This window comes from Natator depressus, chromosome 8 (genome assembly GCF_965152275.1).
Source record: "Natator depressus isolate rNatDep1 chromosome 8, rNatDep2.hap1, whole genome shotgun sequence".
NCBI lineage: Eukaryota > Metazoa > Chordata > Testudines > Cheloniidae > Natator > Natator depressus.
Window position 1 is genome coordinate 87,845,780 of NC_134241.1, and position 14,693 is coordinate 87,860,472.

The 14,693-nt window shown below is 41.2% G+C and overlaps 1 protein-coding gene across 4 annotated transcripts in view; it reads right to left on the reverse strand.

Annotated features, from left to right (window-relative positions):
* The window catches only part of PDE4B (phosphodiesterase 4B), a 376,497-nt gene that overhangs the window by 74,866 nt on the left and 286,938 nt on the right, over positions 1 to 14,693 (reverse strand). For all 4 annotated transcript variants that reach the window (XM_074961577.1, XM_074961578.1, XM_074961576.1 and 1 more), the window contains 4 exons: positions 14,441 to 14,635; positions 11,450 to 11,486; positions 11,226 to 11,296; positions 6,806 to 6,855 (listed from right to left, as the gene is read on the reverse strand). In XM_074961577.1, the coding sequence (XP_074817678.1) occupies positions 6,806 to 6,855; positions 11,226 to 11,296; positions 11,450 to 11,486; positions 14,441 to 14,635 (353 nt within the window). The remainder of the gene's footprint in view (positions 1 to 6,805; positions 6,856 to 11,225; positions 11,297 to 11,449; positions 11,487 to 14,440; positions 14,636 to 14,693) is intronic.

Genomic DNA, 14,693 nt, shown 5'->3' on the forward strand with positions numbered 1-14,693 from the left:
GGAGGAGGCGGGGCCCGGGATTTGGGGAAGGGGTTGGGGAGGGGTGAAGTTGGGGGGGGAGCCAGGGGCAGGTGGGGGGCACAAAAAAAAGTGGGGGCGGCCAAAATTTTTTTTGCTTGGGGCAGCAAAAATCCTAAAGCCAGCCCTGTCCCCAGGGGGCAATTTAAAGGGCCTGGGGCTCCCAGCAGTGGCTGGAGCCCCAGGCCCTTTAAATTGCTTCCAGAGCCCCCGTAGCGGCTCTGGGGCTCTGGCAGCTATTTAAAGGGCCTGGGGCTCCCCTGCTTCTACCGCCTCGGCCCTTTAAATAGCCGCCGGAGCCCCACCACTGCTACTCCAGGGCTCCGGGGGCTATTTAAAGGGCTGGGCAGTAGAAGCAGGGGAGCCGCAGGCCCTTTAAATAGCCCCCAGAGCCCTGGGGTAGTGGGAGCTCCAGGGGCTATTTAAAAGTCAGGGACTTTAGCTGCCTTGGTCCTTTAAATAGCCGCTGGAGCCCCGCCACTTCCCCAGGGCTCCGGCGGCTAATTAAAGGACCAGGGCAGTAGAAGCAGGGGAGCCCCGGGCTCTTTCAATAGCCCCCAGAGCCCCGGGCTGCTGCTGCTACCCCAGTGGGGGAAGGGCGGAGGAGGATGAGGAGAAGGGGGGGCACTTACCTTACAGGGTGGGTTGGGGCTGGCTCTGACCCCCTCAGCCCCACCCCTTCCGCCCTAGGCCCCACCCCTTCCGGGGGCCAGAGCTGGCCCCAGCGTACCGTTAAGTCACTTGACTTACTTTCACCCCTGGGGTGGACAGATAGGGTAAAGTTGGTAAAACCGATGGCATAAGCACTAAGCAACATGGGATTAAATCCTGGCCCCACTGAAGTCAATGGCAAAACTCCACTTGACTTCAGCAGGGCTAGGATTCAACCCATAGAGTTTACATGGGAAACATGGACAATAAATCCTCTGGGTGCCATTCTAATCCATGATCCATCTGACAGGAGGAATAATCCCCCTCTCTCTAAACCTTGTACTTTAAATTACACTTTTTGACTAAAAAAAAAAGGAGTACTTGTGGCACCTTAGATACTAACAAATTTATTTGAGCATAAGCTTTTGTGAGCTACAGCTCACTTTATCGGATGCATTCAGTGGAAAATACAGTGGGGAGATTTATATACATAGAGAACATGAAACAATGGGTGTTACCATACACACTGTAACAAGAGAGTGATCACTTAAGGTGAGCTATTACCAGCAGGAGAGCGGGGGATGGGGGGGGAGAGGAAACCTTTTGTAGTGATAGTCAAGGTGGGCCATTTCCAGCAATTGACAAGAACGTCTGAGGAACAGTGGTGGGGAGGAGAGGGGGGAATAAACATGGGGAAATAGTTTTACTTTGTGTAATGACCCATCCACTCCCAGTCTCTATTCAAGCCTAAGTTAATTGTATCCAGTTTGCAAATTAATTCCAATTCAGCAGTCTCTTGTTGGAGTCTGTTTTCGAAGTTTTTTTGTTGAAGAATTGCAACTTTTTGGTCTGTAATCAAGTGACCAAAGAGATTGAAGTGTTCTCCAACTGGTTTTTGAATGTTATAATTCTTGATGTCTGATTTGTGTCCATTTATTCTTTTACGTAGAGACTGTCCAGTTTGACCAATGTATATGGCAGAGGGGCATTGCTGGCACATGATGGCATATATCACATTGGTAGATGTGCAGGTGAACGAGCCTCTGATAGCGTGGCTGATGTGATGAGGCCCTATGATGGTGTCCCCTGAATAAATATGTGGACATAGTTGGCAATGGGCTTTGTTGCAAGGATAGGTTCCTGGGTTAGTGGTTCTGTTGTGCGGTATGTGGTTGCTGGTGAGTATTTGCTTCAGGTTGGGGGGCTGTCTGTAAGCAAGGACTGACCTGTCTCCCAAGATCTGTGAGAGTGATGGGTTGTCCTTCAGGATAGGTTGTAGATCCTTGATGATGCATTGGAGAGGTTTTAGTTGGGGGCTGAAGGTGATGGCTAGTGTCGTTCTGTTATTTTCTTTATTGGGCCTGTCCTGTAGTAGGTGACTTCTGGGTACTCTTCTGGCTCTGTCAATCTGTTTCTTCACTTCAGCAGGTGGGTATTATAGTTGTAAAAATGCTTGATAGAGATCTTGTAGATGTTTTTCTCTGTCTGAGGGGTTGGAGCAAATGCGGTTATATCGTAGAGCTTGGCTGTAGACAATGGATCGTGTGGTGTGGTCTGGATGAAAGCTGGAGGCATGTAGGTAGGAATAGCGACCTCTGAGACTTCCTTCTGTGTGTCAGTGCTGTTGTCCATTCTCATCACGTTGATGCTGGGACCTTCTGACAGTAGAAGTGGGGACATCTGGCTCTTTGGATATGGGGAAAGTAGTGGACATGATATACCTTGACTTTAGCAAAGCTTTTGATATGGTCACCCACAGTATTCTTGCCAGCAAGTTAAAAAAGTATGGATTGGATGAATGGACGACAAGGTGGATAGAAAGCTGGATAGATCGTCAGGCTTAATGGGTAGTGATCAATGGCTCGGTGTCTAAGTTGGCAGACAGTATCAAGCAGAGTGTCACAGGGTCTGTCCTGGGGCCGGTTTTGTTCAACATCTTTATTAATGATCTGGATGATGGGATAGATTGCACCCTCAGAAAGTTCGCAGATAACACTAAGCTGGGGGGAGAGGTAGATATGCTGGGATAGGGTCCAGAGTGACCTAGAAAAATTGGAGGATTGGGCCAAAAGAAATCTGATGAGGTTCAACAAGGTCAAGTGCAGAGTCCTGCACTTATGATAGAAGAATCCCATGCACTGCTACAGGCTGAGGACCGACTGGCCAAGCGGCAGTTCTGCAGAAAAGGACCTGGGGATTACAGTGGATGAGAAGCTGGATATGAGTCAACAGTGTGTCCTTGCTGCCAAGAAGGCTAACAGCATATTGGGCTGCATTAGTAGGAGCATTGCCAGCAGATCGAAGGAAGTGATTATTCGCCTCTATTCAGCACTGGTGAAGCCACATCAGGAGTATTGTGTCCAGTTTTGGTCCCCCCACTACAGAAAGGATGTGGACAAATTGGAGAGAGTCCAGCGGAAGGCAACAAAAATGATTAGGGGACTGGGGCACATGACTTATGAGGAGAGGCTGCGGGAATTGGGCTTATTTAGTCTGCAGAAGAGAAGAGTGAGGGGGGATTTGACAGCAGCCTTCAGCTGCCTGAAGGGAGGTTCCAAAGAGGATGGAGCTCGGCTGTTCTCAGTGGTGGCAGTTGACAGAACAAGGAGCAATGGTCTCAAGCTGCAGTGGGGGAGGTCTAGGTTGGATACTAGGAAAAACTATTTCACTAGGAGGGTGGTGAAGCACTGGAATGGGTTCCTAGGGAAGTGGTGGAATCTCCATCCATGGAGGTTTTTAAGGCCTGGCTTGACAAAGCCCTGGCTGGGATGATTTAGCTGGGGTTGGTCCTGCTTTGAGCCTGGGGTTGGACTAGATGACCTACTAAGATCTCTTCCAACCCTAATCTTCTATTATTCTATGATCTTCAATCTATAGGATTTGATATTCTACTCTGTTCACAAAGGGATTGCCTAAGCCCTAAGTGATATTTGAACAAAACTACAGTACTTCAGTAAATTCTTTGGCAAAATCACCTGAAATTGAAATTAGCTAAGAGCTCTAAGCATTCTGCTACACCAGGGGTCGGTAACCTTCGGCACGCGGCCCATCAGGGTAATCCGATAGAAGGCCTCAAGACATTTTGTTTACGCTGACCGTCTGCAGGCATGGCTCCCCACAGCTCCCAGTGACTGCAGTTCGCCGTTCCTGGCCAATGGGAGCTGCGGGAAGTGGCAGCCAGCACGTACCTGTGGGTAATCACATCATTTCCCATCTGGAGCTCAAAAATATTTCCTAAATGTACCCACAATCATTATGTTTTACTTAAACTATACTAGAATATGCCTTATATTTAATTTGAGGGTCTCATCCAAAGCTAGCTTATCATGAAGTTCATGATGAGACTCACTGACTTCAGTGATCGCTGGATTCGGCCGTACTTGCCCACCTGCTTCAAAATTAAGGAAACACTAAAATGAGGCACAATTTTCCTTCACTGCCCTTTTGTAATACGAAGATAAAAATAAATTCCACGTACTGATGATAAAACGCACGTCGCCTTCATATCATGGATAAATACCAAGATATGCTTTTATGTCTAGCATAAGTTATCTGAATGTAAGATAAATGTCGTAATATCTGTATTATCAACCCCAAGCATTCAAAAATCATGAGAGAGGTTTAAAAATAAATGTTGGGGCTCTTTTCATTTGTCTTCTGGTTTTTGAGTTTTTAGTGTTCATGTTTTCATGCTTTTCTCCAGAACCATGAGGGCCAGGAAAAAAAACCAAAAACCCCGAACAGAAAGATTCATAAAAATCTGGGGCTTTCAGCAAAATGCCAAATAACATGAGGCTCATGATAAAATCTCAAGAGTTGGCAACAGTGCAAATCCATATAATTTCTCTGTAAATGCAGAAATAGGGGTCTATAGAAATTACTCTAAATATGTACAGAATTGAACAGAGAATGATCTCCTTGCTGTAAGATTCTATAAGTGGTATAAAAAAATTCTATGGTAAGGTTATCATTCTCTATTAAATTGCATAGGACTTTCTCATAAGGAATATGAGACAAAAGTCCTACTAAAACCATAATTTACAGATAAAAGTGGTGAATTGTGTTCCTCTTAATCCTATCTGAATGCTGTGAATATAACAGTGAGCAAATGAGAAGGAGTTTAAGATCATATGTGAACACTGCATTAGAGGCTTTCGCATTAGAGGCGTTAGTTATTTTTTGACTAACCTACCAGAAAAGTCTCAAATATAATAAATATTTATATACCACAAAATATGGATTATATTAGGAAAAATCAAATGACTATGTTAGCTATTAATCCAGCCGCCACTGAATTGCACCCAATACGAAAATCACCCGTTAGTAGTCACTCCTTGCGCATAATTACTGAAAATGAGAAGATAAAATATTATGAATGAATAGTTTTACATCCACATCTGTTTATTGGTAGGAAATAAAGCTTCATATGCTGCGAACATGTGCACCATGCTGCTGCTTAGGTTGACAAGAAGGGGACTGGAGGGGGGATAGACAACAAACAAACCTGGCAAAAATAAACAAATCCCCTTTAAGATGCAGCTTCCTCCTTCTGCCTCCCACACCCCAGCAGCTGATCCCTCTCCCTGCTTCTTCACCTATGTCCCCTTGCTCTCCTGTCACCCACAAGGCTTACTCTCACCCTCTGCCTCCCTTTGCTGCTCCTCTTTTGCCCCAAAGCAGCCACTGCACACTCCTCTCCCATCTGCCCCCAACCCCAGCAGAGACTGTGGTAGAACAGGTGCTGAACTACTGATTAGGACTCACTTTGCTCTGTGTGGACTAAGACTAATCCCAGCAGTGTGAGCTCAGCTGAGCCCTGATTGGTGCACTCCTCCTGGAGACTTGTCTTAATATTATTTCCCTCCAAGACCACAGAGGACCCCGAACCCCTCTGCGCTGGTCTCTGAGCAGGACGAAGCATGTGTGCACAAGTCTGAGTGATGGGGTACAAGTGGAGGGGAGCAGTTAAGGTATATAATAGGAATATTTGGAAAGTGAAAAAAAGAAAGGAGGCGCTGACGGGGAAGGAGAGAGAGAGAGAGAGAGGCAGGCAGAGAGACTGGTAAAAACAAAACCTGGGGAAAGTGGGATGGACAGAGGGAATTGCAATAATGGAAAAGTATACACTAAGAGAAATTTTTCTGAGGAAAACAGGAAGACAAAAAGGAGGAAAAGATTCACCAAGACAGAGTGAAGGAAAAGAAGGATCATACATACATAAAGGGGAAAAAGTGAATCTAAAACCACAATCAGAGAAATATTAATCGGAAAATGTTAAATAACCCTATAAAACTTGGAGTGGGATTCAAGAGATGGATTAGTGGAGGGTGGGGAAAGGGAGGTGAACACACAGAGCAGCAAACAGCGTAGGGTCAGCCTTGACAGTAACGGCTAAATGAAACCTTTTGCTAATATAGGGACTATTACTCTGTAGCAAGAAGGTGCAGTGTTCAATAACAATTACCTACAACAGCAGCAAATGGGGCATCCATCTTCAACAGTCATGAATCATTGTGTCCATGAAACTTCTATAATATTCTCTAAGCCTGAACACTGCTTTGAGGTAATTTGGACAATAAACTACATGTGTTTCAATAAGAATTAATTCAATCCACTGGCATGCACTCTCTCTCTTTGTCACTGAATAAAAGATTCTTTTTTAAACACTCCAGAACATCCTAATGAAGACAATAGAAATTTTGCCTGAAAAAGGTCTTCAGGATTTAACTTTTGATTTTAGCTCTTATGCAGTTCCAGTGGAAACAAACTGAAATTAAAACAAATGTCAAAAATATAGCTATGTCTGAACCTGTTTAAGTTTTGTCAAACAGGGCCTGTCCAGGCCTATACAGAATAGGGAATCCTAACGATAACAAATTAATTACCTTCTGCTTCTGTGGCTGACCGCCCAAAATTACAATGTTCTTCTTGCACATAAAGGGTAAAAATAAGAACAAAAATATACATATATATAAATATGGGCCTGATTACGTATACCTAATTTACATCAGTGAGAGAGGAGAATCAGGCAAGTTATCTTATAAAATAAGAGATCACAGTTTTAACAGTATGATATATAACAAGGGACGTACAGTTTACACTGAAACTTTCAAGTGATTACAAATCACATTCATACCTTGCAGGCTAACTCTGGAGACTGGCGGCTGACTTGCTGCTGGAGACCTCCTGTGGAGGAATAAGGAATAAAACGTTGTTTGTAATGATAATACTGTATAAATGTGGGTTGCCTTCTTCTTTAGGTATGAAATACCTTTCATGCTCACTAGAATCCCAAAACACTACAAAGTGAAATTAGTGGTTGATGAACAATTTGGAATCTCTCTCTTTTTAGTTTTAAAAATCCACACATCTCATGCCTCCCAGCTACACATACATAAATTATGAACAGAACATACACCAATTAGCTACAAAAAGATCAGGACCATCAACCCTCACTACCTTTGCCACAATCATCCCGCTAGCTCAGAAATGCCCTGAAGGTCAGCAAACTTGGGTTCTCTCCAACAAATGGGGACACTGAACTCCTGAATCAAGATCTGTCTCTTGGGAAATACAAGCCTTATATGGCTTTAAAGATCACTTTCCACACCTTAAACTCCACCTGAAAGCAAATAAGGAGTCAGTGATGTCTTTGGAGCACTAGTGTAACGCGCTCCCTGAAGCTAAAACCCCAAGTGAGCTGCTTCATTCAGCTACAGTTCTAGCTTCATGCTCCTCAAGTAGGGCACATTACTGTAATCCAGTCTGCAGGTCACAAAGATCTAGGTAACTCTGGAGGTCACGAAGAGCTAGATGACCTGGCAAGGTTCACATTAGAGCGAAATGGTGCAATCTTTTTCCTAAGCATACATGGAAAAAGTCATTTTTAGCCAATGTCACCTAGTATTCCAGAGGCAAGGGGGGACCAAAATAATCCCTACAACCAGAATTTCCAAAAGGGCTCAGCACCACAAAACAGTCAGATTTTCAAGAGTTCACCTCCCATGTGGGAAATTTAAATATGTAACTAGATTCTCAGAAGAGTTCAGCATTTTGGGGAGCATGTTGGATGCTAAATTATTTTGAAAATCTGCCCCCAACTGTCTGTGCTGAGCACTTGAAAATCTGACTCCTAAATTCATTGGAAAATCTGGCCCCAAATCACAACCCTCTTTGAAAAGGGGTAAATTCCTTTTAATTAAAGGCACAGTCACCATCCCTGCAAAATCGTCATAATTCTGCTTCCCCATGTAACCAGCAAAACTCCATGTTATTTTCATCCTGGCTTCTATCACAACCTAGTGGTGAAAAGGCAAACCACCTAAGTTTGCTGAAAAATGGACCTACAGCTCTATAATACTAACTCATCCCGGATATAAAATTGCACGAGCCCAGTGTTCCTCCCTCTTAGCCAAAGGATATTTTGATGGGGAGGAGCAGGGTCTGGATGCATTCTGCCTATGTCCCGTTCTGTGCAGTTGTTTGGACACAATGCAGAAAGTACACAGGTCCTGGGAAGAAATTTGGAATGTTTGATATATAATGTTTTAAGTGAATAAGTTCTACTTTAGCTGTGCAAATGATGATTTTCCATGGTTTATAAATCAGACCAATCTGGGATTATATTCACAGAAACAAGGAAAGACACCTCTCCGACTTCAAGGTTGCCACCCCTGCTGAACTGCAGATTGCGACTCCAAACCTTTGAGATTCTACAGGTGTTCAAAAAATGATCTGAAACCATTTTTAAAAACCTAACCAGAACTATCAATTTTTAACTATCCCACCTCTTGAAAATGGCTGAATTGTTTAAAACTTTAAATAATAAATAATAATAGTAATAATAATAATAATAATAATAATAAAAATACAACAGAGGCAAACTTAAAGCATGGGAAATTTTACTCTGCAAGATTAAAGTTTTCAAAGCTATATGCAAATGAAAGTGGGATGCTGTGTCAGAAAATGTTAGGGAACCTTAATAGATGTCACCTAAAACAGACAATTTCAAGAGCGAAATTCCAAGGACCTACCAGATAGTACTTTTCAACGATACCCCTGGCTAACCCAGAAGTGATATTAATGGTGACTTCATATGAAGTGGCTATTTCAAAGCAGAACACAGAAACAAATGATCACTATGACTGGGGCAATATAAAAGGCTAAGCAAGATGGAAAATGTTCAGGACAAGGGGGTTAAAAGAACATTTTACTTGGTTCCAATGCTTTCTACTCCACATCAAAAAAAAATCTTAAAATGAAAATTAACATGCTGAGCACTTTAGATTTAAAATTAAGTTTATTGTATGTACTACTCTGGATTTTACTTGCAAATATATTTTCCATCTCATATTATATCTTGTTTTCAGTCATCTACTAATGAAACTGCCTCTCTAGCTCGTGTGTATGTGCGCGTGTACATAAAGAACTAGAGGAGCAGTTTCTTTAATAAATGACTGAAAATGATACTGGTCAGTATTACAGATTAGTCAAATGTGACTAATGGGTCGGGGTCTGAAACAGCACACTGTGCTCCTGACAAAAGGCTGGGAAATCCAGAGTGGGAATCTGGATGATAACTCATCTTTTTAAAATGATAGTTTATAAATATTATTTCTTCCTCCCCTCCTAGTTAATCTTTTTTCCTGTTTATCATGCCAGATAAGGTTACTGAGTTAGGGGCAGCACTGCAGACAGATGAAGAGTTAGCTCAGCCAAGGACAGAGAGTAAGTGGGATCAGAAGTCAGTCCCAGGAGCACTTTCCAGTGCATGGTTCTCTCTTTCTGAAGACACTAGTGTGCAGCATCACTTCCTCTTGCTCCCCAGACTTTCCAACAAATCACTCAAGTCCATCATTTGCCCCTTTACAATTGCTCACCACCACTCAGCATTCCCCTCTGTACCCAATTACATCCAGCCCCTCTCTCTCGGGAGATTCTGCCCACCAGGAACCAGCGGGTTCTTCTCTCCCACTCTCCTTGAGGCCAGGAGCTTTTTCTCCTCCTCCTCCTCGAGGCTGGCATTCTGGGAAAAGGCTTGTTCTTTGCCTCCTGGGCAGGGAAAAAGGAAAGGAGAAGAGGGCCTGGGTTCAGCCTATGATAGCTTAGAATGCAGGTCGGAGCTCAGGCCCCTCACTGTATAGACCTCCCACTCCTCTCAAAGACCAAGCCCTTTCCAGGGGCAGCATTAAATTATGGATAGGTCCAAGGTAGGATGGGGAGAGAAAAACAGTCCCCTGTGCTGGAAGAATCACACTGGTGCTCTCTGCTGTTGCTGCTGGAAACTGCAGGCAGAAGCTTAATACTACTACTACTAATAATAAAAAAATTAGGCTCTGCAGGCTTACTGGGATATCTTTCTAGGCTCAGCACAGGATGACGTCCCACCTGTCTCCTTCCTGGGAACTGCTCTATCTTCAGCCACTCTGTGCCCTCGCTCCAGCCTTACCAAAGAGCAGCAGTACCCGGGCTTTTCTGCCTTCCCCCTGCTTCCCTACTGGAACGGACAGTTAATATTGTTTGGGCTGCTCCGCTCCTGAATCCCTTCTTCTCCCTCTTAAAGCAGCAGTGGCTCCTGGGCTGCTTTGTTCCAAGGCTGTTCTCTGTCTCCACACACACAAAAGGGCCATCAGCTCCAGCTGCTCCATTCAGCTCAGTCACCTGAGAGCCAGTGCATTGTTTTCAGATGAAGAGAGGCAGTGATGGCAGCAGGCAGGTTGGGGAAAGGGGAAGAAATGAAAATAAAAGGGAAGGAGCCAACTGATGGGCAAGAACAGATGGAGAAGGAATGGCCAAGGCTGGGAAACAAAGAAGAGGAACAAGACTTCCAAAGGTGCTGATAAGCTTTCTATTTGCATTCCAACTTTAGAGACTTATCTGTACCAGATAGGAGAACTCTGCATTTCGTTCACCATTAAATATAATCAAATTTTCTGGTTTTCAAATACCAATATTCACATACAATCAATACTAAGAAATGTAAATGCCATAATAAAATATACCCCCAAATGTACTGCCAGTAATTTTCTCATCCTGAGATTTATATTTGTACAACTTTATTTGACATGAATTACAGTGAAGTTCGCCATCTAGTTGCTAAGGTTTGAAGTACCATACAAATGAGCTAACGGGTAATTTTCTAAATGTTAAAACGTACTCATGCCTCTGCATTAGATACTCTCACAATGGGCCAGTTTTCCAGCACTAATCTTCATTTTTGCATATGCACTGAATAACAAGCACAAATAGTAGTAGTTAGACATAGTAGTAGTAGTAATTATGTTTATTACAGTAATGCCTGGGGACCAACCAAGAATTTGGGTCTCCCTGCACCAGGCAAACAAAGAGTAATAGACAGTCCCGAACCAAAGAGGTTATGATCTAAATATGAATATTTTTCTTGAAGTTCATCCCATGGACAAAACTACAGACAGTTCTTAGCAGGTGGTAACCTGTGCCTGAACAAAGGGAAGCTGGATTGAATTCAGATTGAAAATCTGGCCCAAGATGTAGATATTGTACTTAAAAATGAATTTAATTAAAAGCAGAAAGCTTACTTGTTTGATGTTCCATGCAAATTTGTCAATAACGTAAAGTTATTTCTCACACTTCGTAAACTTGCCAGGACCTAAAGTAAACAAAAACATATAATATTTTACAAACATGCACGTTTTCAATATATGTATTAATATAGGAGCATAGATGATGAAGGACAGCTTTCTATTCTATTCAATTTATCTATGATATTATAGTCTAAACAAAGAGACTATTTGAAATTTACCTGCGCAAAAGGTGTAACAATCAGGTCATCTCCATGTCTAAAATAAATGAAAAAAAAAGTGTGAATCATTGTATGTCAGAGAATAATTATCAGTATTTTAGTACAGTACATACACATACTCATCAAATTGTATGATGTAAAAATTCTGCACAGAATGTAATCATTAATATACAGACAGCCAAACCAAGCATTATACTAGCCTTTTATTTAGTGCTGCAACTTTTGCTTGCTAGCAAATGGATGCATCTACTAAAGTGGGTGGGCACCCATTCAGTGCACACAAACACAATATATGCATATTCAAATTGGGAAACTGGGTATTCAACTGCCTGATTTGTGTAAGCAAAACTCAAGGCTGGAACTAAAAACTGGCTCCTTAACATTTATGAGCAAATATAAATATTTATATCAAACACAGTTTAATTTCAAATGGGAAAAAGAGTATTTTACAATGCAATATTTTCTCAAATAGCCCCACTATTCAAAAATAAATCTTTACTACACGTACTGTTTCTTTAAATTACATAAAAGCTTGCTCCTAATGGAAATGTCCCCTAGTTACTGTGCATGTTCACAGACAAAAAACAACTGAAGCTGGAAAAACTGCTCAGTTTTGGTAACACAAGGCAATAAAAGCCAGGAAATTCAAGGTTAAGGTGGCTCACTCATACTGTGATGGAAAAAAAAGCATAACGGTCTGAGTAAAGGTCATCTTTGAATTTCCTGGCTTTTGTTGATTTGTGTCACAGCCTTTAATGTTATTTAAACATTGTTTCTAGTCTGTAGATTTTCATCATGGAAGATTAGAGAATATGTACTGTGCAAAATGCATTACTATCTTTGGTGGGGGGTTTTGGTAAATATTATGTATTTGTATTTATAATCAACTAAATATGTACTGAGCATTTTATCCAGTTGAGTACATATCATACCAAGCTTTTTATAGTACACATACTTTAGTATGCAGATTTGCATTGATTGACCTTAGCCATTACAATAAATCCTTTTGCTTCCGCAGATAATTATATTTTTTGTCAAATGTAAAACATATTATTAGCTTATAATATATTATTTACATAATTTAGAGATGTTACAGTCTCTTATGTTAATATTTGCTAAATGCTAACTATAGCTAGAGATTTTTGGTAGGTATTTCTCATGATAGCTGGACCATCTTCCTAACTTTTAGATTTCTACTACACTATAAAATATTTATAATTCATATAATATATAATAATCTTTTTAACTTTGTTTTTAGAGAAAAAAAGACAGCTTTTGAACTTAATGGAGAATAAGTGCTGTTCTTAATTTGTAAATTTATTTGCTCTCACATTAAGAGCCCATGCCTGAAATTTTGAATTTATACATGTTCCTGATAACACCACATATATCCAACGTTCTTATTTTCTGAGGTCATGGCATTTATACATAATTTCCTGTGTGTGCATTAATACCAATTTTTCAGGACTGTACAGGGCTTAATTTCTGCTCTAAAATAGGCAATAAGTTAATATTTAGAAATGAAATAAAGCCCCAATACCTTTAATTAATTTTGAAACTTTTGTGTCTAAGGTTTATATATCCCCTCCACCAGTAATTACTATGGTACTCTACAAGGTCCTTTAGAAATACTTATACAAATCCTGTAAGCTTCCATTAAAATGCTACAGAAGTCTGAGAGATCCTTCACACTCATGAAAAACAAAAACACACTATAATCCATTATACTTCATCTATTTACTGCCCCCCGTTTCTAATTATGAGTCTATTTCTTATGAAACCACCACCTATTTTATAAATTAATGCCAACTGGTACTTGGATATAGACACTGTGTGCAAGGTCAGCAGATCCAATCTCGTCTTCAATAATCACCATTGGGTGGCTACTTAACTGACCCATGAAATGAGTTCACGGTCTCAAACAGGAGTTCTATCATAAAACCTGCCCTCACGGTTGGCACTAGTTGGCATAGCCTTGGTAGTCTCTGTAGCGAGACTAAAAACTGATTAGACATGAAGAATGAACTACCCTCCAGTAGCTGAGCTGCCTTGAGACAGTTCCTGCTGGTCATGGGAACATGAACAGAGCTGCATGGGGAAACCGGGACTGCAGCAGCCTCATGCTCGATCTGATCTATAGAAAGAATCTTCAATTTCTGGCACCTTTCCCCAGAATTAAATTCATTTGAAAAATTATCTCAATTTTTTCCCTCCGTATAACGTTATGAATATTGAGGCCTTTGCCCATTAAGAGGTATTCAGTTCCTGGAATATAATTACTGGCACATAGGTTTGGTTACCTGCCTTCATTTAAAGCATGGAAAGGTGTGTCTAATGAGGCCAGTTTCTCCAGTGACATGTGGTCTTCTACCAAGCCACCAAGAAAAAGGCAACAGAAAAATGTTAAAATGTGCACTTTAAACTAAAGCACTGCAAATCAAGTAAATCTATTTAATCTACATGACATATTTTGTACCAATCCTGTCTATCCATCCATCTATACATGTTTGCTAACATGGTCTTCACTGTATTATATTAACCATACATTACAAAAAAACCAAAATATCATATAAAAACATAAGAATATATTTGAAATATAAGGTAAGTGATTTATAAGGTATAAAGTGAAATATAAGGTAAGGTAATTTGTCTGAAAATAACAATAAACCTCATCTATTAAAAAAGAACCAATTTTCATACAAGTAACAAGTAAACAACAATGCTATTTCAGAACATTGATTTGCAATGCTCTTATACTAGCTGGGAAAAATTTATTTAATAGGCTAAAACATTGAGTCTTGTGAGCACATAGCTGGGGGTCATGAACTCCTGATCTGGCCTGTGTTGTTTAATAAAAACCACTTTGCCTCAGGTTCTCCCTCTATAAAATACATAATTACCTCTTTGGGGTATTAAGAGGATTACAGAGATGTTCGTAAAGTGCTTGGTCTCATTATTATGATGAATGATGTAAATTAGATTCATACTCACTGTTCACTTGGAAGAGATGAGTTCCTGGACATAGTCTTTGGTGATAAGTCATAGTCACTGTCTGATCTGTAAAGAAATGACTCCCGGCGCTGGCTGTGGCCTGGAAAAGTGGTATGCAATACAAGTCCTGAAGAACTACTGGCCTGGGGGTCCAACGGGCTGCGACCTGATGACGGGCCATTTTCCACATCAAAGCTATGAACAAAACACACATTGTTTCATGCACATTTGCGGATATGTATTTTCAGAGCAT